The 14,447-nt window shown below is 35.2% G+C and overlaps 1 protein-coding gene across 1 annotated transcript in view; it reads left to right on the top strand.

Moving 5' to 3' along the window:
- Positions 1-14,447, top strand: part of RXFP1 (relaxin family peptide receptor 1) — a 45,397-nt gene that overhangs the window by 27,304 nt on the left and 3,646 nt on the right. Inside the window, exons 4-16 of the mRNA XM_051790719.1 lie at positions 831-936; positions 2,082-2,153; positions 3,703-3,774; positions 4,819-4,890; positions 5,736-5,807; positions 6,472-6,546; positions 6,830-6,901; positions 7,853-7,924; positions 9,776-9,847; positions 10,563-10,634; positions 11,897-11,968; positions 12,191-12,420; positions 13,645-14,055. Of these exons, the coding sequence (XP_051646679.1) occupies positions 831-936; positions 2,082-2,153; positions 3,703-3,774; positions 4,819-4,890; positions 5,736-5,807; positions 6,472-6,546; positions 6,830-6,901; positions 7,853-7,924; positions 9,776-9,847; positions 10,563-10,634; positions 11,897-11,968; positions 12,191-12,420; positions 13,645-14,055 (1,470 nt within the window). The remainder of the gene's footprint in view (positions 1-830; positions 937-2,081; positions 2,154-3,702; positions 3,775-4,818; positions 4,891-5,735; positions 5,808-6,471; positions 6,547-6,829; positions 6,902-7,852; positions 7,925-9,775; positions 9,848-10,562; positions 10,635-11,896; positions 11,969-12,190; positions 12,421-13,644; positions 14,056-14,447) is intronic.

The raw sequence follows: 14,447 nt of genomic DNA, 5'->3' as shown, positions 1-14,447 counted from the left end.
ATTTGAGTGATTATTAATGATGATTCCTAGAGAAAAATACACAGCAAATATATGCTTATCAGGAAGTGAAAGATAATGCAGTTTCATTTATAGTAAAACAGAATTAATGTCTCAGATAAACAAATGCTAATTTGAAGTTAATTTCAGTTTCATTAAGGATGATTCATTTTCTGCAAGAGGAGTGCCAAACATATGCCAATTAACATATTCCAATTAGGAGCATAATATAAACGTTTATTTGAATATGTTGATACTGCTGGAAAGACATATATTTCACACATATTTCAGAATGAAATGAAGGCAATATTCTCCCCAGTTCACGTCTTTGTACATCAAATGAAACTTGCAAACCTGCTCCACTTATGCAGGCCTTTGTACAGACTTTTTGATTCTGCTGCCTACTGTGAGCAGTAATTTAAAACACAGAGTTGGGCTGAAAGGGAGCAAAGACTTCCTGACCCATTTTCATCGCATTTTCACCCAGGCAGAACTGTGCTCATTCTAGTAAAATAAGAGGACTGAATAATCTAAATAAGTGCTGCAAAAAATCCATGCCAGATTCCTGTACAACAAGCCTAAGGCTCAAGAGCTTTTAAAAGCCCTTTCACAGAGGTCAGAAGGTAAAATAATTTTTTGTGTTCCTTTATATTTATTGTTAGGTTCTTACCAGGTCTAAATGAATTATGTAAAAACATGTGCCTTAATTTCTGTGTAACAGAGCCTGCTATGTCTACCTTTGTGCTCATTGTTCTTTTACACCATATTTCTTTTCTTCATATCCCACCACACATCCCACCTTTTGCCACAACCACCTTCTTGTTCTCATGCAGTGGCTGGTGATGTGCCATCAGAGTGTACCTGCCAAGGGCTGGAGATCTTCTGTGATGCTGCCAAATTACGAGCTGTCCCATCAGTCTCTTCAAACATAACTGTAATGTAAGTAAAGAAGTAAAGTGGTCTCTTGCTCTGTTCAGGTTTGACTATCAATCCTGAAACCTTTTCACAACTACAGCCTTATAATTATGATCAGTTGGCTCAGCTGGTGCTTGGAAAGCACCATGTCTTACTGCTGCCAAGTACTTTGCCAGCAGGAAGTTTTAAGTAGAGATTCTTCCTATATAAAAGGAGAGAAAAGAAACTAAAAAACTGTGTGAAGTGAAAATTTTGTTTTTGTAAGAGTGACTTGAGCTAGCAAGTTTCAGGAAATCTAAAGAAATCTACAGAAGTTTCCTTTAAAGACACAATGCTTAGAACCTTTTTATTATACTACAATCCTGCCAATATTCCTAGTCTGTATTTCTGTCAATAAAGTCAATAATCTTGAAATCAGTGGAGCTACCTGCTTGAGCAAATCTTTTTAGTTCTCAGCTTATGTGTCTGAATACGCTGTTATTTAAAAGGGTTTAATGTGGGCTGAGTCATCGTACAGATATGTATGATAAGCCAAACCTTTTTAAGAGATGACAAAATGGTTAATGTGCACTTGGTTTGCATATCACTGTTTGAGAGGCAGCTTTATGTGTGGTGAGCAGAGTGCAGCATCACGTGTCCTGAGCTGAGGATCTACCTTGTAGAGCAAGGGTACGGATCCTTCCGAACAGTACCAGTCTGTGCTCACTCGTGGCTGATGTTCTCCTTGTTGAGTTGGTTCAGCTGCCTTTCAGGCTAGATTCTCTTCTAATCCAATCATGCCCCGAAGGAATTTTGGTTTTGACAGGACACTTGAGTATCCCCAGTGGAGACGGGGACATAGAGACACATGAACTGGGAAATAAGCTCTATATGCATTTGATGTTTGAAATAAATCTGTAGTTTATACTCAAAACTTTTTCATTCTTAGATTTAACTATTATATTGCCAGTTTTCCTGGGGACATGGAAGAATTTTTTTTATTATTATAAAGCATTTATCTTACTGTTAAATAGATACAAATATTCAGACAAACAAAAGTAGCATGTTCAGATAGTTTCATATTGTTTTCATTATTTAGCAGTGTGAGAGCTGCTCTTATTGAATAACAAAAGTAGCAGCACTATAGGAAGCTGGGACAGTAGTTTTACTGTATGCATTCATTCCTACAGGTCTCTTCAGAGGAATCTGCTAAGAAAGCTTTCTGCTGATGTTTTCAAGAAATATCAAGATCTTAAAAATCTGTAAGGGAGTGCTTCAACCTAAAATATCTATTTAGTGCCTTAAACATTCCTCCTCTCTTTCTTCCATATGTACACACACACAGAGCTTAACATCTAAGTAACAAAATTCTGGTTAATCTCACCCTTCAATACGTCATGTGTAGTCTGTTTGGCTCAAGTATCTTGATTTGACATCTGTCTTTTTTCAAAACCATAATCTCTGCATATTTAATGTTTTTATATGGACTGGTTTATACCAAAAAAATGCTAAACTTTCATTGTGTCTGAAGGAAGTTACATTTATAATGAACAGTATATGCCAAAATAAATTAAAGTAAGTCAATCTGTTTATTCTGCAAAACAAAAGTTTGGAAATTCAAACTTCCCACTGTCATGGGAAGCTCACTCACATGGCACGTGGTTTTACTCCTAATTATGTCTGGTACCAACTCAGTAATGCCCCAACTAGTCAATTGTTATGGCAGAACAATACTGTGTAATATTTCACAATGAGTAACATTTATGTTGTTCAAAAATCATAGACTTTAATAATTTTTTTTGATCTAGAATTAGTGAAATTAAAAATTAAATGAAAATCTAAAACAGGGCTCTTAACGTCAGTTAAAAGGTCTCTTTTATGGGAACTCTGCTGTACTGCAGCACCATCTTGTGTTCTGAAAGTTAAGTGTCATTATGACCTTACAGTCTTGAAAGGTACATTTTCGTTAAAAGAAACATATCCATATCTATCTGTACAAAACACTTGCTTCTAATGTTGACTTCACACCCATCTGATCTGAATGATATACATTTTCCAAAAGGTCTTGAACAGTGTTTGACAGAAGCCCAATGTCAGATCTCTTATTGCTTTAACAGGAATGCATCTGGATGCTTTATTAACTGTAATTTAATTAAAAGAACTTATATTTAAATATTGCTCAGAGAATAACAATATGATGCTTTAAAATTATTTGAAAATTATTTAATATTTGCAGCTGATAATATTTTCAGCTCATTATTTCATCAAAGTAGCTAAAGAAAACCATAATTTAAAAAATTAGTATCTTTCCTTTAGAGAAGATTAGTAAGATTTGCTGTACATTTTTATTATATTATCTTAAAAAGGCAGCATTTTGATAATTCTCTGATACTGCAAATGGAAAATTCAAAAATTGTTTTAAACTAATATTTTCTGTGCAAAATTTTGCTTGTAGCAGAGATCTGGCTAAACACAAAGATCAGGTCACACAGGTGAGCACTGCAAGTTTAGGACCTAATCAAGGAGGTTGCAAACAACCACTTCATTGTTCATCTCAGGCAAAGTACGAGTCCCTTTGAATGAATTTTGTAATTCTGCTCTTCATGTGTATTTCTTTAAAAACACCTTTGCAGTCTTTGCAGCTATAGCTGTGAAATGGTTATTGTCAAATTCAAAGTGTAACAAGTTTGAAAACTTATTTTAAAGTATAAAATGTACGTTCAGTTTAGCTGATAGATTTTAATTATTTACTCAGGTTTGCTTTAACTTTCCTTATTTAGAGAATTAATTGTTGGGTTTCTATCTTCTTAGGTATCTTCAGAATAATAAAATTAGAGCTGTGTCTGAACGTGCTTTCAAAGGATTATACAATTTGACAAAACTGTAAGTATTGCTTTTAGAATATTGAAGTAAAAACCAGCAGTCAGAGCTCTGAGAGTTGCTATGGATGTCTTGCTCTATTTCATTCCATGTTAGGAACCTGCAAAATGGTCCAAATCTTTGACTCAACGATTGGATTGAGAAAGCAAAGACAGATTAAGAGTTATCTGTGCAGGACGATACTTTGAAAATACAAGTTGGCTCCATACTTCACTCCTATTCCTCATATCCTCAGAATGGAAGAAGGAGATAGTATGATAGTTACCCTGCAGAAAATCAAAGAGAATGAAAAAGAAGTAAAATGAAAGTGAGAGCTTGTGATGGATGAAAAATCTTTAATGCTTGTTATTTTGGTTTACAGAAGCAATTCAAAGTAACCAGTATAGGTAATGAAAGGAACATTTTTTTCTTTATTTTGCAGCGGCTTTTTAAAAGGTGTTTCCAACCTTTAAGAGATACTTTTAAGAGATGAAAGAGACAACACATAAATTGTATTGTTTGATTAAGATTTTTTCTGCAATATTTTTTAAAAAGAAAGTTTTTTAAAATTGTACCTCTTATTTTTTCTGTCATACGAGTGTGGTTGGTTATCTGTTATTACAGCTGCTGTTATTATCTTCCCAGACCATTTATAGTACCTCTTCCCCTTCTTTTTCAGCCTTTCTTGTTCCATTATTCTGGCATCTACATTTATGACCAGTATCCTTAACAAAAACTGAACAGGTCCAGGGAACATCCATGGAACAAATCACTCCACAAAAGGAAACAGGGAAGGGCCTAAAATATGACACAGTGAAAATATTTAGCTGGCTGTGCTTTCTTATAGATAAGACAAAATGCTCTAATAATTGCTATTAAAGTCCTCATTAGAGAGAGTCTTGTTGTCAAACAATGGTATGAAAATTACCATACTCAAAAATTATAATTATGAAAAAAGTAGTAGTTTTCTGATAAATAATCAAGGAAAAATAATATTAATACTCATTTTCATGCACCTACTGCTAACTAATCATTCCATTAATTTATCTTTGGTTGATCTTGTTTTAGATACCTGAGTAACAACAAGATAACTAGTTTGGAGCCTTTTGTTTTTGCAGACCTCCACAGACTTGAATGGCTGTATGTTGCTTTCTTATTTGTATGTTTATTTATTCAATAAATAAATTCAATAAATTTATTATTTCAATAAATAATTCACAAAAGAGAAATATTTGGATAACTTTAATTTTTGTGCATAACAGTACTTTTTACTAGATAATAACTAAGGAACTCCTCTTGTACTGTGTAAGGTAAAAATGCAATTGACTTTGGTGAGAGCAGAAAAAAGTTCTTGGGCCTTAATGGCTTCAGTGACTGATGGCATATACAATAGTAAATAATATCTATTAGCAATTGCTTGTTACAAATTAATAAATTAAATAACTCAGATACTATAAAACAGTAGAAAGATAACTTTTGGGGGCCGGTCTTTTCCTGTAAATAATGCTTGAAATGTCCAGACAAAATGACTGTCATAATCTGAAATATTTTCTTATTACTGCTTTTCAGACAGATTTCAACTAAGAAAAGTTATTAAAAATAAGAAAATAATATGTCTAACCTGCTTCCATATCTTTGGAACTGTTGGATCACCACAGAACACTACTGTGTTGTGCTGCTTTGTTTTCACAGAAAATCCATTCAAAGTATCTTGATCAAAGAATTTAAAAAACTCAAAGGAAAACACTTTTTCTAAGATGAAATTAATTATTTTCTCAGAATTAATTTTTTTAATTAAATTTTTCTGAAAGGAAATTAATTCAATTAAGGCCTTAACTTGTTAAGGAGTAGTGTGCTGATTTTTTTAAGTAGTTTGACTGAACATTTGAAGAAATCCACTTTAAAGTATGTTACTTTTTATTATCTGTTCAATTTAATACTCAAGTCAATTGTCAATCTGATACATGCTTTGCTGTAATTTATAGGATAATTGAAAATAATAGGATAAATCGGATCTATCCGTTAACATTTTATGGACTCAAATCACTTATTCTTCTGTAAGTATGAAATAAGATACAAAAGAGTTATTTAAAAGAACAGAATAGAAAGGGCACATACATTTAAAAAGCTTTTTATAATGACTGTGCTTGCTCACCACAGAGTGCTGGCAGCACATCTGAAGCTTTTTCTTACCCTGGGCAAAATGTGTTGGAGTAGGACATGCCATGTCTGGAAAAGATAAGAGAGATGGGTGGAGAAAATGGTAAAATGCATCACTGAGAGTGCAAGGACAAGGCAGCTGCAGCAGTTGTGCAGTTCCAGTTGTCCTCCAGAGCCGTGGTGCAAGAGGAGGGTGTCCCATAGTCCCTGCCCCTTGCAGCTGCCCAGCCCTGCCCCCCAAATCACTGTCTATAACCTGCCGCTGTTGAATTGCACATTGTGTTGGCTTGCTATGTTTTATTTCAATAGCAGGGAAATGAACATCTTTCCTTTACCTGCTAATTAACAAGTAAAGGATAAAGTACTGCTCCACAGAATGCCACAGTGAAAATATGTGGAAGTTTAAGAAAATAGTACTATTTTCTCAAAACTATAAGAAACAAATTAAGATTTGAATTATTTTTTTCACAAAAGTACAAGGAGAAGAGACATCAATTTTTTTCTATATCTTTAACTTTAGGCAAATACAACTAGCTATATACTATTCCTCTTTTTTTCCAGTGAAATGATGAATAATTCTCTTGTTCGTTTGCCTGATAAACCTCTGTGCCAATATATGCCAAGACTAAACTGGCTGTAAGTATACCTTATTTCACTAGAATAATATTATTTTGTTGTCTTTGTATGGCACTTCCATGACTCTTTTTCTAATGGGGCACTGGATCTTGCGGACTGCCTGCTGGGTCACTGCAGGTTTGATGACCTGAAGTCATCAATTAAGTGTGCAGAAGTATTACATGTCCATCTCCCACTTTCTTCTGTGCAGTGATGAAGTTCTGGTAGTATTTTTCTTTAATTACCTTATAATAACTGCCTGAATTTATTTTCAGTGATTAATGGGGTTTTCTTTATATTCTAGAGACCTTGAAGGGAACCATATCCATCATGTGAGAAATGCTACTTTCATCTCCTGCAGCACTCTAACTGTATTGTAAGTAATAAGATATGCTGGCTAGCCAGAGTGAGATATGCCTGTGCTGAACAGTCAAGTGATTCATTACAGCTAATATAAAAGTTTCCTGATATCATAGTTTTTTTATCTCTTGAGTATATTATTAAAATGTGTGGTTTGAAATGACCCCCACAGGGAATTAATCACTGTTTACATTTATAGCAAAGTTCAGCAGTGAAATGTGCAACTAAACTTCACTGAAGTGATTTTGGCTGATACTAAGGTTTAGAAATTTTCATTATAATTTTTTTCTTGGAGGCAAAAATCTCATAATAAAAGCAGAAAATGTACAAAGTGCATAGCTTGTTTCTTCATTTTAAAGAGTTTGATTGGTTGGTAGGTTGCCTGGCTCATCAATTCTAGAATTTTCCTAAAAGTTTCTTCAATGATGATGTAACCATCTTCAGAAAATCCCTTCCACTTTTTGAGAGATTAGTAGCTCCATGGTATCTGTCACTTTCAATTTTTAACTCCTGTGCAGTACCCATGTCTTTGGCTTTCTCATTGTTTTTAAAATCCTGGTTGTTCATTTAAGGAGCAAGTTCAGTGGCAGATGAAATAAGAGTGAACGCGAAGTTGCACAACCATGTGCCTGTGTCTGAGATGTGATTAGGTCACAATCCTTCCAGTCCACTCAATGTTCCTCCTGCCTTCAGTCAATTTACACCAGCTTCCCATGGGTGTGTATATGTGTGTGTATGTATATACATATGTGGAAGTACATGCATGCATGTATAGGATGCATAGGCAAAAAAAATTACTTACCAAATGATGAAATGGCAAGCTTCTAGATGAAATTAGCTTAACTGATTTGGGCAAATTCAAATTGAAGATGCAGAAAAGAGAAAATTTTTAAAATTTATGAAACCTTTTCTCCAAAACCAAATAGTTATCAAGAAGGAGCAACGTAAGTTGGTTTTGTTCTTTCAGGGTGATGAGACGAAATAAAATCAGCTCTCTAAATGAAAACAGCTTCTCTTCTCTCCAGATGTTAGATGAATTGTGAGTAGATTTCTTCTCTTATTTGTACAAGTCACAAAGTTTGGTAATTTATATTGCAAATATCATTCATCATAACTTCTATTTCATATGACATGCTCTGGAGATGTCATCCTTTCTTATGGTTTTTTAATACGTATTGAACAGGGAAGAAATAGTCAACAAAATGCATAGTCTGTACCAATAATACTGGGGCTTTTGCTCACAAGATTGTTATGTTCCCTGAACAGAATAATATTCATCTTGCATTACCACAGCCCAGTGTACATGTGCCTTCAGTGTCTTTTAGACCAGTTTGCCAGCTTCAGTTGGACTGAGATCCTTACTCCTCTGTTATTGGGATTTATGTTTAGTAAAAATAAGGTGAAAGGTAGAGACAAAACCAGTACAGACGTGCTGTTTAGCCCATGTGAAAGAATTCTTATCATGAAACAATGTTTAATTAATTTAAAAATTAAAGGTATTTTACTTTCTTTTTGACAGAAACAAAATAACTGTAAGTTATGTATCTAATGGTACTGTGGTGGTTTGAGCCACCGCAAAAATATAAAATCCAATTTCCAGGCTTCCCCCACCCCTTCCCACAATTTTTATCTAAACACTGAAGAGAAACTTTCAGGCAAGAGGCTTCTATAGGGGAAAAGGGGAAGTATATACATTTATTTTACACAAATAAATATACTGTACAAGCTAAAAGCAACTATATACATATAATATTACACACTTCTATCAGTCCCTCTAAGCTTCTCCCTCAATTCAGTCCAGGAAAAGCCCTTCAGGCTGATAGGTAAACAGTCTTTCTCTCGTGGGAGTGTTCAGGGAAAAGGGTTCACTACTCCCACCAACCTCCAGCTGTTTACTGAAGTCTCTTCTTCCTTACAAAGTCCAAGAAAATAGTTTGAGTCCATGCTCCTTGGTTCCATGTCAGTCTCTGCTGTGTGATACTCTCTCTCATACCTCGGTTTCGTAGCTGCTGTAGTTTAGTTCAGCTTATCACACGTACGCGTCCTGGAATCTTCATTCTTCCTCCGAGTTTTCGGCTGTCCTCCGTTTAAATCACTGCAAGGACATCCTCCGGGCCTTTCTCTGGTCCGTTTCCAATTTCGCCTGGGGTTATCTCCCTGGTGCCGGGCTGCGTTCAGCCCATCCACTTTGGCTTGGCTCCAATGCTGAGCCTCCCCTCTGCTTTACAGTGAGAGGGAAAAGAAAGCCCCCTCTGCAGACTAGCTGGAAAGGGGGCGGGGGGAGGAAGAGGGCCTGGCTCCTCGCAAGGAGCTTACCTTATGTTGTGAGTCTCTCTCTCTCACAGCACTCCAGTGCTGCCTCCAACCCTGGCTTGGCCAGAGCTGTGGGGCCGCAGGGTTCCCCTTCCCCCAGAGGAAAAAAAGGGGGCCCTGCCACCCCTGAGCCTTCTCACACCCACACACCCACACAGCAGCAGACACAGCAGCAGCCAGACAGACCGATGGCCAACCACTTCCAGCAGTTGTGTATATATGATTTTTCACAGGAGCGAACAAAACGAGCAGTGATTGGCCCTCCAGGGGAGACTGCCCTGGAATCCAATCACCTCACCTATCGGCCCCCCGGCTCCCAGGGGGGGCAATTTTCAAACCATGACAGGTACATCTGAACTAATAATACAGAGAATGATTTGATGGATCTAGCTTCCCACCTTGTTTTAATAGTATTCTATTAAAATAGAAGTTTCTGATAACAAGTTTCTGATAACATTTGGATAAACAATATCCTCTTTGGCAGATAAAATAAAATTGTGTGTATTGAAATTGTGAAACTGTTTGGTAAAATTATTGAGCCTAGTAAGAGTTTACTGTATCCTTCCTGTTTCTGCAGAGATTTGGGTAGCAACAAGATTGAATCACTTCCTCCATATATATTTAAGGATCTAAAGGAGCTTTCACAACTGTAAGGATTCTTCGTTATTATTACATATAACTGTATTTTTCTCATTTGATATGATACTTTTAGTCATGTGTACTAGGAAAGAGAAGAGCACATTTGTTTGTATGCATCATTTAAGCTCTACCTAAAGTACACTTATCCCAGAAGTAACTCTATATAACCAAGTGTGTACAGTTGCATTTATTGAGTTTACGCATTTTAATTACAATATTAAGAAGAAAACATAAAGAAAAGTTATAGGGAGAAGTAAAAGAGGATGTACCTAGAAACACTCTTGCACAGAGTGACAGTGTATAACGCTAATGTTTATTTTTCCATTCTGTCCCTGTCCCTTGAACTCACATGCAAAATCAATTGTAATTTTTTTCTAAACGCATGAAGTTCAGATAGGTTCTTTTACTTGAAAGACAAGTCTGTAAAGATTAATAACTAAATATTTCTATAGTCAAAACCTTTAAGCATCAGGCTGGGGGAGGAAGTTATGTGTCTCTGTGTGTGTGTACATGGCAATAGCATGCTTGTGAAGCATCCGACCACTCTTTCCATTGGCTTAGGAAGCTAAATAATGCTAAATGATTCTTACCTTTTGCAATCATAACTGCCAAGGGTACAAGTCCTTCCTACAGGACTAGAAAAGCAAGTGGGTTATGTAGTTTCACTTTATTTTTAGAACAAGCAGTAAGGAAGATAGCCAAAGTTACTTATGTTTTATTTACAGGAATCTTTCTTACAACCCCATCAAGAAAGTACAAATAGACCAGTTTGATTTTCTAATTAAACTCAAATCCCTGTAAGTATCAAGTCTTTATATTTTAGCTATATTTTCTTTGTGGTTATGCTTATCCCTTGGAAGGACATGATCCAGAATATGTTTTGTAAGAAATTGTCCTTGATATATTTTATGGTTATGTTGATGATCTTCAATAATTTAAGCCTGGAAAATTACTAGCAATACTCAAGTTTTTCTTCCTGAGAATATCAGTTTTGTAATGGAATTTTTTCCAGCAAAAAGAGACCATAAATTTAGCTTAGAGAATAACATTGTCAGCTATTACAGAACAAGAGTAACACAACCCTCATTTGACATTGTACAATTTGTTCCCGGGCCTTAAGGATCATGCAAGGTCCAGCTGGGGCTATTAACACTATGGGCAACTACTGTTAGGATATGTAAAGATTGGAATTATAAAAGAATTTCACATATCTACAAGTTTGGGGACACATTTCCATTTTTACAGAATCTACTGCTAACACCATTGGAAGAACAATGGTTAAGTATGATTCAGCTTCCATGTCAGAGAAAGTTGGGACTTATATAAATCTTTCTAAAGAGTTTAGGAGAAGTTTTTATAGGTGCACCAACAGAGCAGTTGCACCATCTAACACAGTGAAGAGGATGCACTGCAAAAATACAGAAACTGAAGTTCTAAAAGAATAACTTACACAGATAAACTTTACTTATCTAACACTACAGGGGAAACAATATTGCTGTTTTCAATATACATAAAAAAATTAAAATGAGGAATCCCATCTCTGTGTCACAAGAAAGCCAGCTTTTTCCCCTACATGCTGTGGTCTGTGTCCCAGGTTCCCGCTGTTCTCGACATAATGAAGACTGAGTTCCTGCAGTGGTTTGTTTGTCTAGTAAAGCACTCCCTGGGATAAAAGACAGATGAAACATCTAAAATATTATTACTAGAAGAAGTTATTATTTCCCCAGAGATGATGAAAGAACATCAGTAGAATAGCACTTTGGAAGGGCAACATGTTAATCAGAGATTCAGAGATTCTCATGGCTGAGAGCACCAAGAGTTTTCTTCACGATTCTGGAAGAGCAGCGAGTTTATTAGAATTAACTGCAATTTATTTTATTCCTCTTGAGATTTTGTGCGGACTTTCTGGTCAAGTTTCAAAGGGGTAACAGATTAGACGAAATTAAAGTTCACCTCTAGTTTCCTATAGTCATCATGTAATCACAATTAAATGCTCATAAGGTTTGTTCTTTTACTCCTGTTTTTCTATGGCCTTTTACTGAGAATATATTTTTTACAGCAGTTTGGAGGGCATTGAAATTGCAAACATCCAGAGAAGAATGTTCAGACCCCTGAGAAACCTTTCCCACATGTAAGTAGATTACTCTAATTTGCTTTCCTAGGTCTGAATTTTACAATTAAAGAATACTGGATAATTGAAAGCAGGCATATGAAAAGCAGCATATGAACAGTTGTCAAATTTTGACAGATTTTGATTAATTTTTCTTCTTTCAGAATATGTTTTCTGAGTAGTTACTAGAGGGTTTTCTGATAACCAAACTAGAACCATCTCTTATCTGTTTCTCACAACCAGATATTTTAAGAAATTCCAATACTGTGGATATGCCCCTCATGTGCGCAGCTGTAAGCCTAACACTGATGGGATTTCCTCCCTCGAGAATCTTTTAGCTAGCATCATACAGAGAGTGTTTGTCTGGGTTGTATCTGCCATCACCTGTTTTGGAAATATTTTTGTTATCTGCATGAGACCTTACATCAGATCGGAGAATAAGCTGCACGCCATCTCAATAATGTCTCTTTGCTGTGAGTACACCATGCATAAAAGAATATCTTTTTAGTCTGCTCATAGTATGTGTGATAGTACTTACTATAATACAGAGACATATTTCGAGCACTGGATTAACTGTACTTTCATGCTGTTGCAAATGACAATACAAAATACTGTACCATATATACCAGAAGTTCTCATTAAATGTTGCCTTTGGTGGCTGATATATTCCAAAGCTTTCATGTTTGGTTTTCATGCTGTGGGTATTTTCTCAAATTCCCACTTTCTTCAGCGTAAAGAAATAGAATTTCAATGTTTTCAAAGGTCCATAAATCTATATTTCATTATGCATTTCTAAGTAACAATTTCTGCATGTAAATATTAAGATATTCTATTTTTTGCATGAGCAAAAGGTTACTTATGCAAATAGAGAAAATTAATCTCTCCCATATCCCCAATATTAGGAATTGGGGTTTTTTATTTTACTTCTATAAGCAAGACAAGTTTATGGATGAACTATCTGGCAGTACAGTTACTACAATCTTGAGTACCCTGTCTCAATACAGGAGAGTCTATAAGTATTTCACAAATGCAATTAGATGCATTTTGAAAGGTAGTTGTCAAGTGTCAACAAATGATTACAACATTTCTAAATGTCAGTGATTTTGAAACTTTGTTGTTTCCATAGGAACAATCTGAATACTATGAAAAATTTTTAGGCGAAATATCTAAGAAGCCTTCAGTTCTGTGTTGACAGGTCATCTTCCCTTTTTAGGGTTAGAAGACTATGCACAAGAGTTTTGAATTAGCATAAGATGGACAAAACTAACCTTTGAATCCAGCAGAGATGGCTTATTAATCTTAAACCAAATGTTAATATCTAAAGAAATAAGACCTAATAAAAAAGGGTTGCAAGAATATTTTTATAAATGAAGCCATATCTTTTTCTACTTACAAACCAATTTTACCTGAGCTTTAAAAAAACAGGTTGGAAACAAGTATGAAACATAGACTGTCAGTCCAAATAAAAACTAAAAAAAAAAAAAAAAAGAAAAATAATTATAAAATGATTAAAATTAATTATACTGCCTTAATTTTAATTCATAATAGCATTCCAACTGTAATGTGGATTTTTATATCTATTAGCTGATTTGTAAATAAGTACTCGTATATATATGTGTGTATGTCTGTTTTCCAATATACAGAGATAATGGGAAATTCAGATGTGTAAATAATGATGTTAAGCACTGTGCCCACAGGTGCTGACTGTCTGATGGGAATATATTTATTTGTGATTGGAGCTTTTGATCTTAAATATCGTGGAGAATACAACAAGCACGCTCAGTTGTGGATGGACAGTATTCACTGTCAATTGGTTGGATCGCTGGCTATTCTGTCTACAGAGGTGTCAGTCTTACTGTTGACATATCTGACTTTGGAAAAATACATCTGCATAGTTTATCCTTTTAGGTGTTTGAAGCCCAGAAAATGCAGGACAATTTCCATTTTGGTTCTTATCTGGATAATTGGGTTTGCTGTTGCTTTCATCCCACTGAGCAATAAGGAATTTTTCAGGAACTACTATGGCACCAATGGTGTCTGTTTTCCTCTTCACTCAGAACAATCAGAAAGTTCAGGAAGTCAGATTTACTCTGTTGTCATTTTCTTAGGTAAGTTGCATTTCTTCTTTATATATGATTAGAGTTGCTAACTAACCTAGTTTTCAAACAAATAAGATAGCTGTGATGTTCACACCTCCTTGGATTTAGAGGCTTCAGCAAACACTTAAAGACTATTCTACTCTATTAGATGAGTAATTATGTATCTTAAAATGCATGAAGGGCTGAAAAAATAGAAAGAAATTATAGACCATGAAGTTCCTGAATTATTAGATTTTTTTAGGGAAGTAGAGCAATAGTAAGATCAGAGGAGAACTCTGTAGTTTGGATCAGAAATAAATACCTGAGTGGAGGCAAAAATTCAATCTTGAGGTGAGGACTCAAATTTTCTGGCCACTTAATTCTGTGGGACTAGAGTTTAGATAAAATATTTTTCTTTACTA

This window comes from Manacus candei, unplaced genomic scaffold (genome assembly GCF_025592945.1).
Source record: "Manacus candei isolate 608988 ecotype Guabito, Panama unplaced genomic scaffold, ASM2559294v1 h1tg000028l, whole genome shotgun sequence".
Lineage (NCBI taxonomy): Eukaryota > Metazoa > Chordata > Aves > Passeriformes > Pipridae > Manacus > Manacus candei.
The sequence above is the reverse complement of the archived record's forward strand: the minus strand, read 5'-3'. Positions and strand labels throughout refer to the sequence as shown.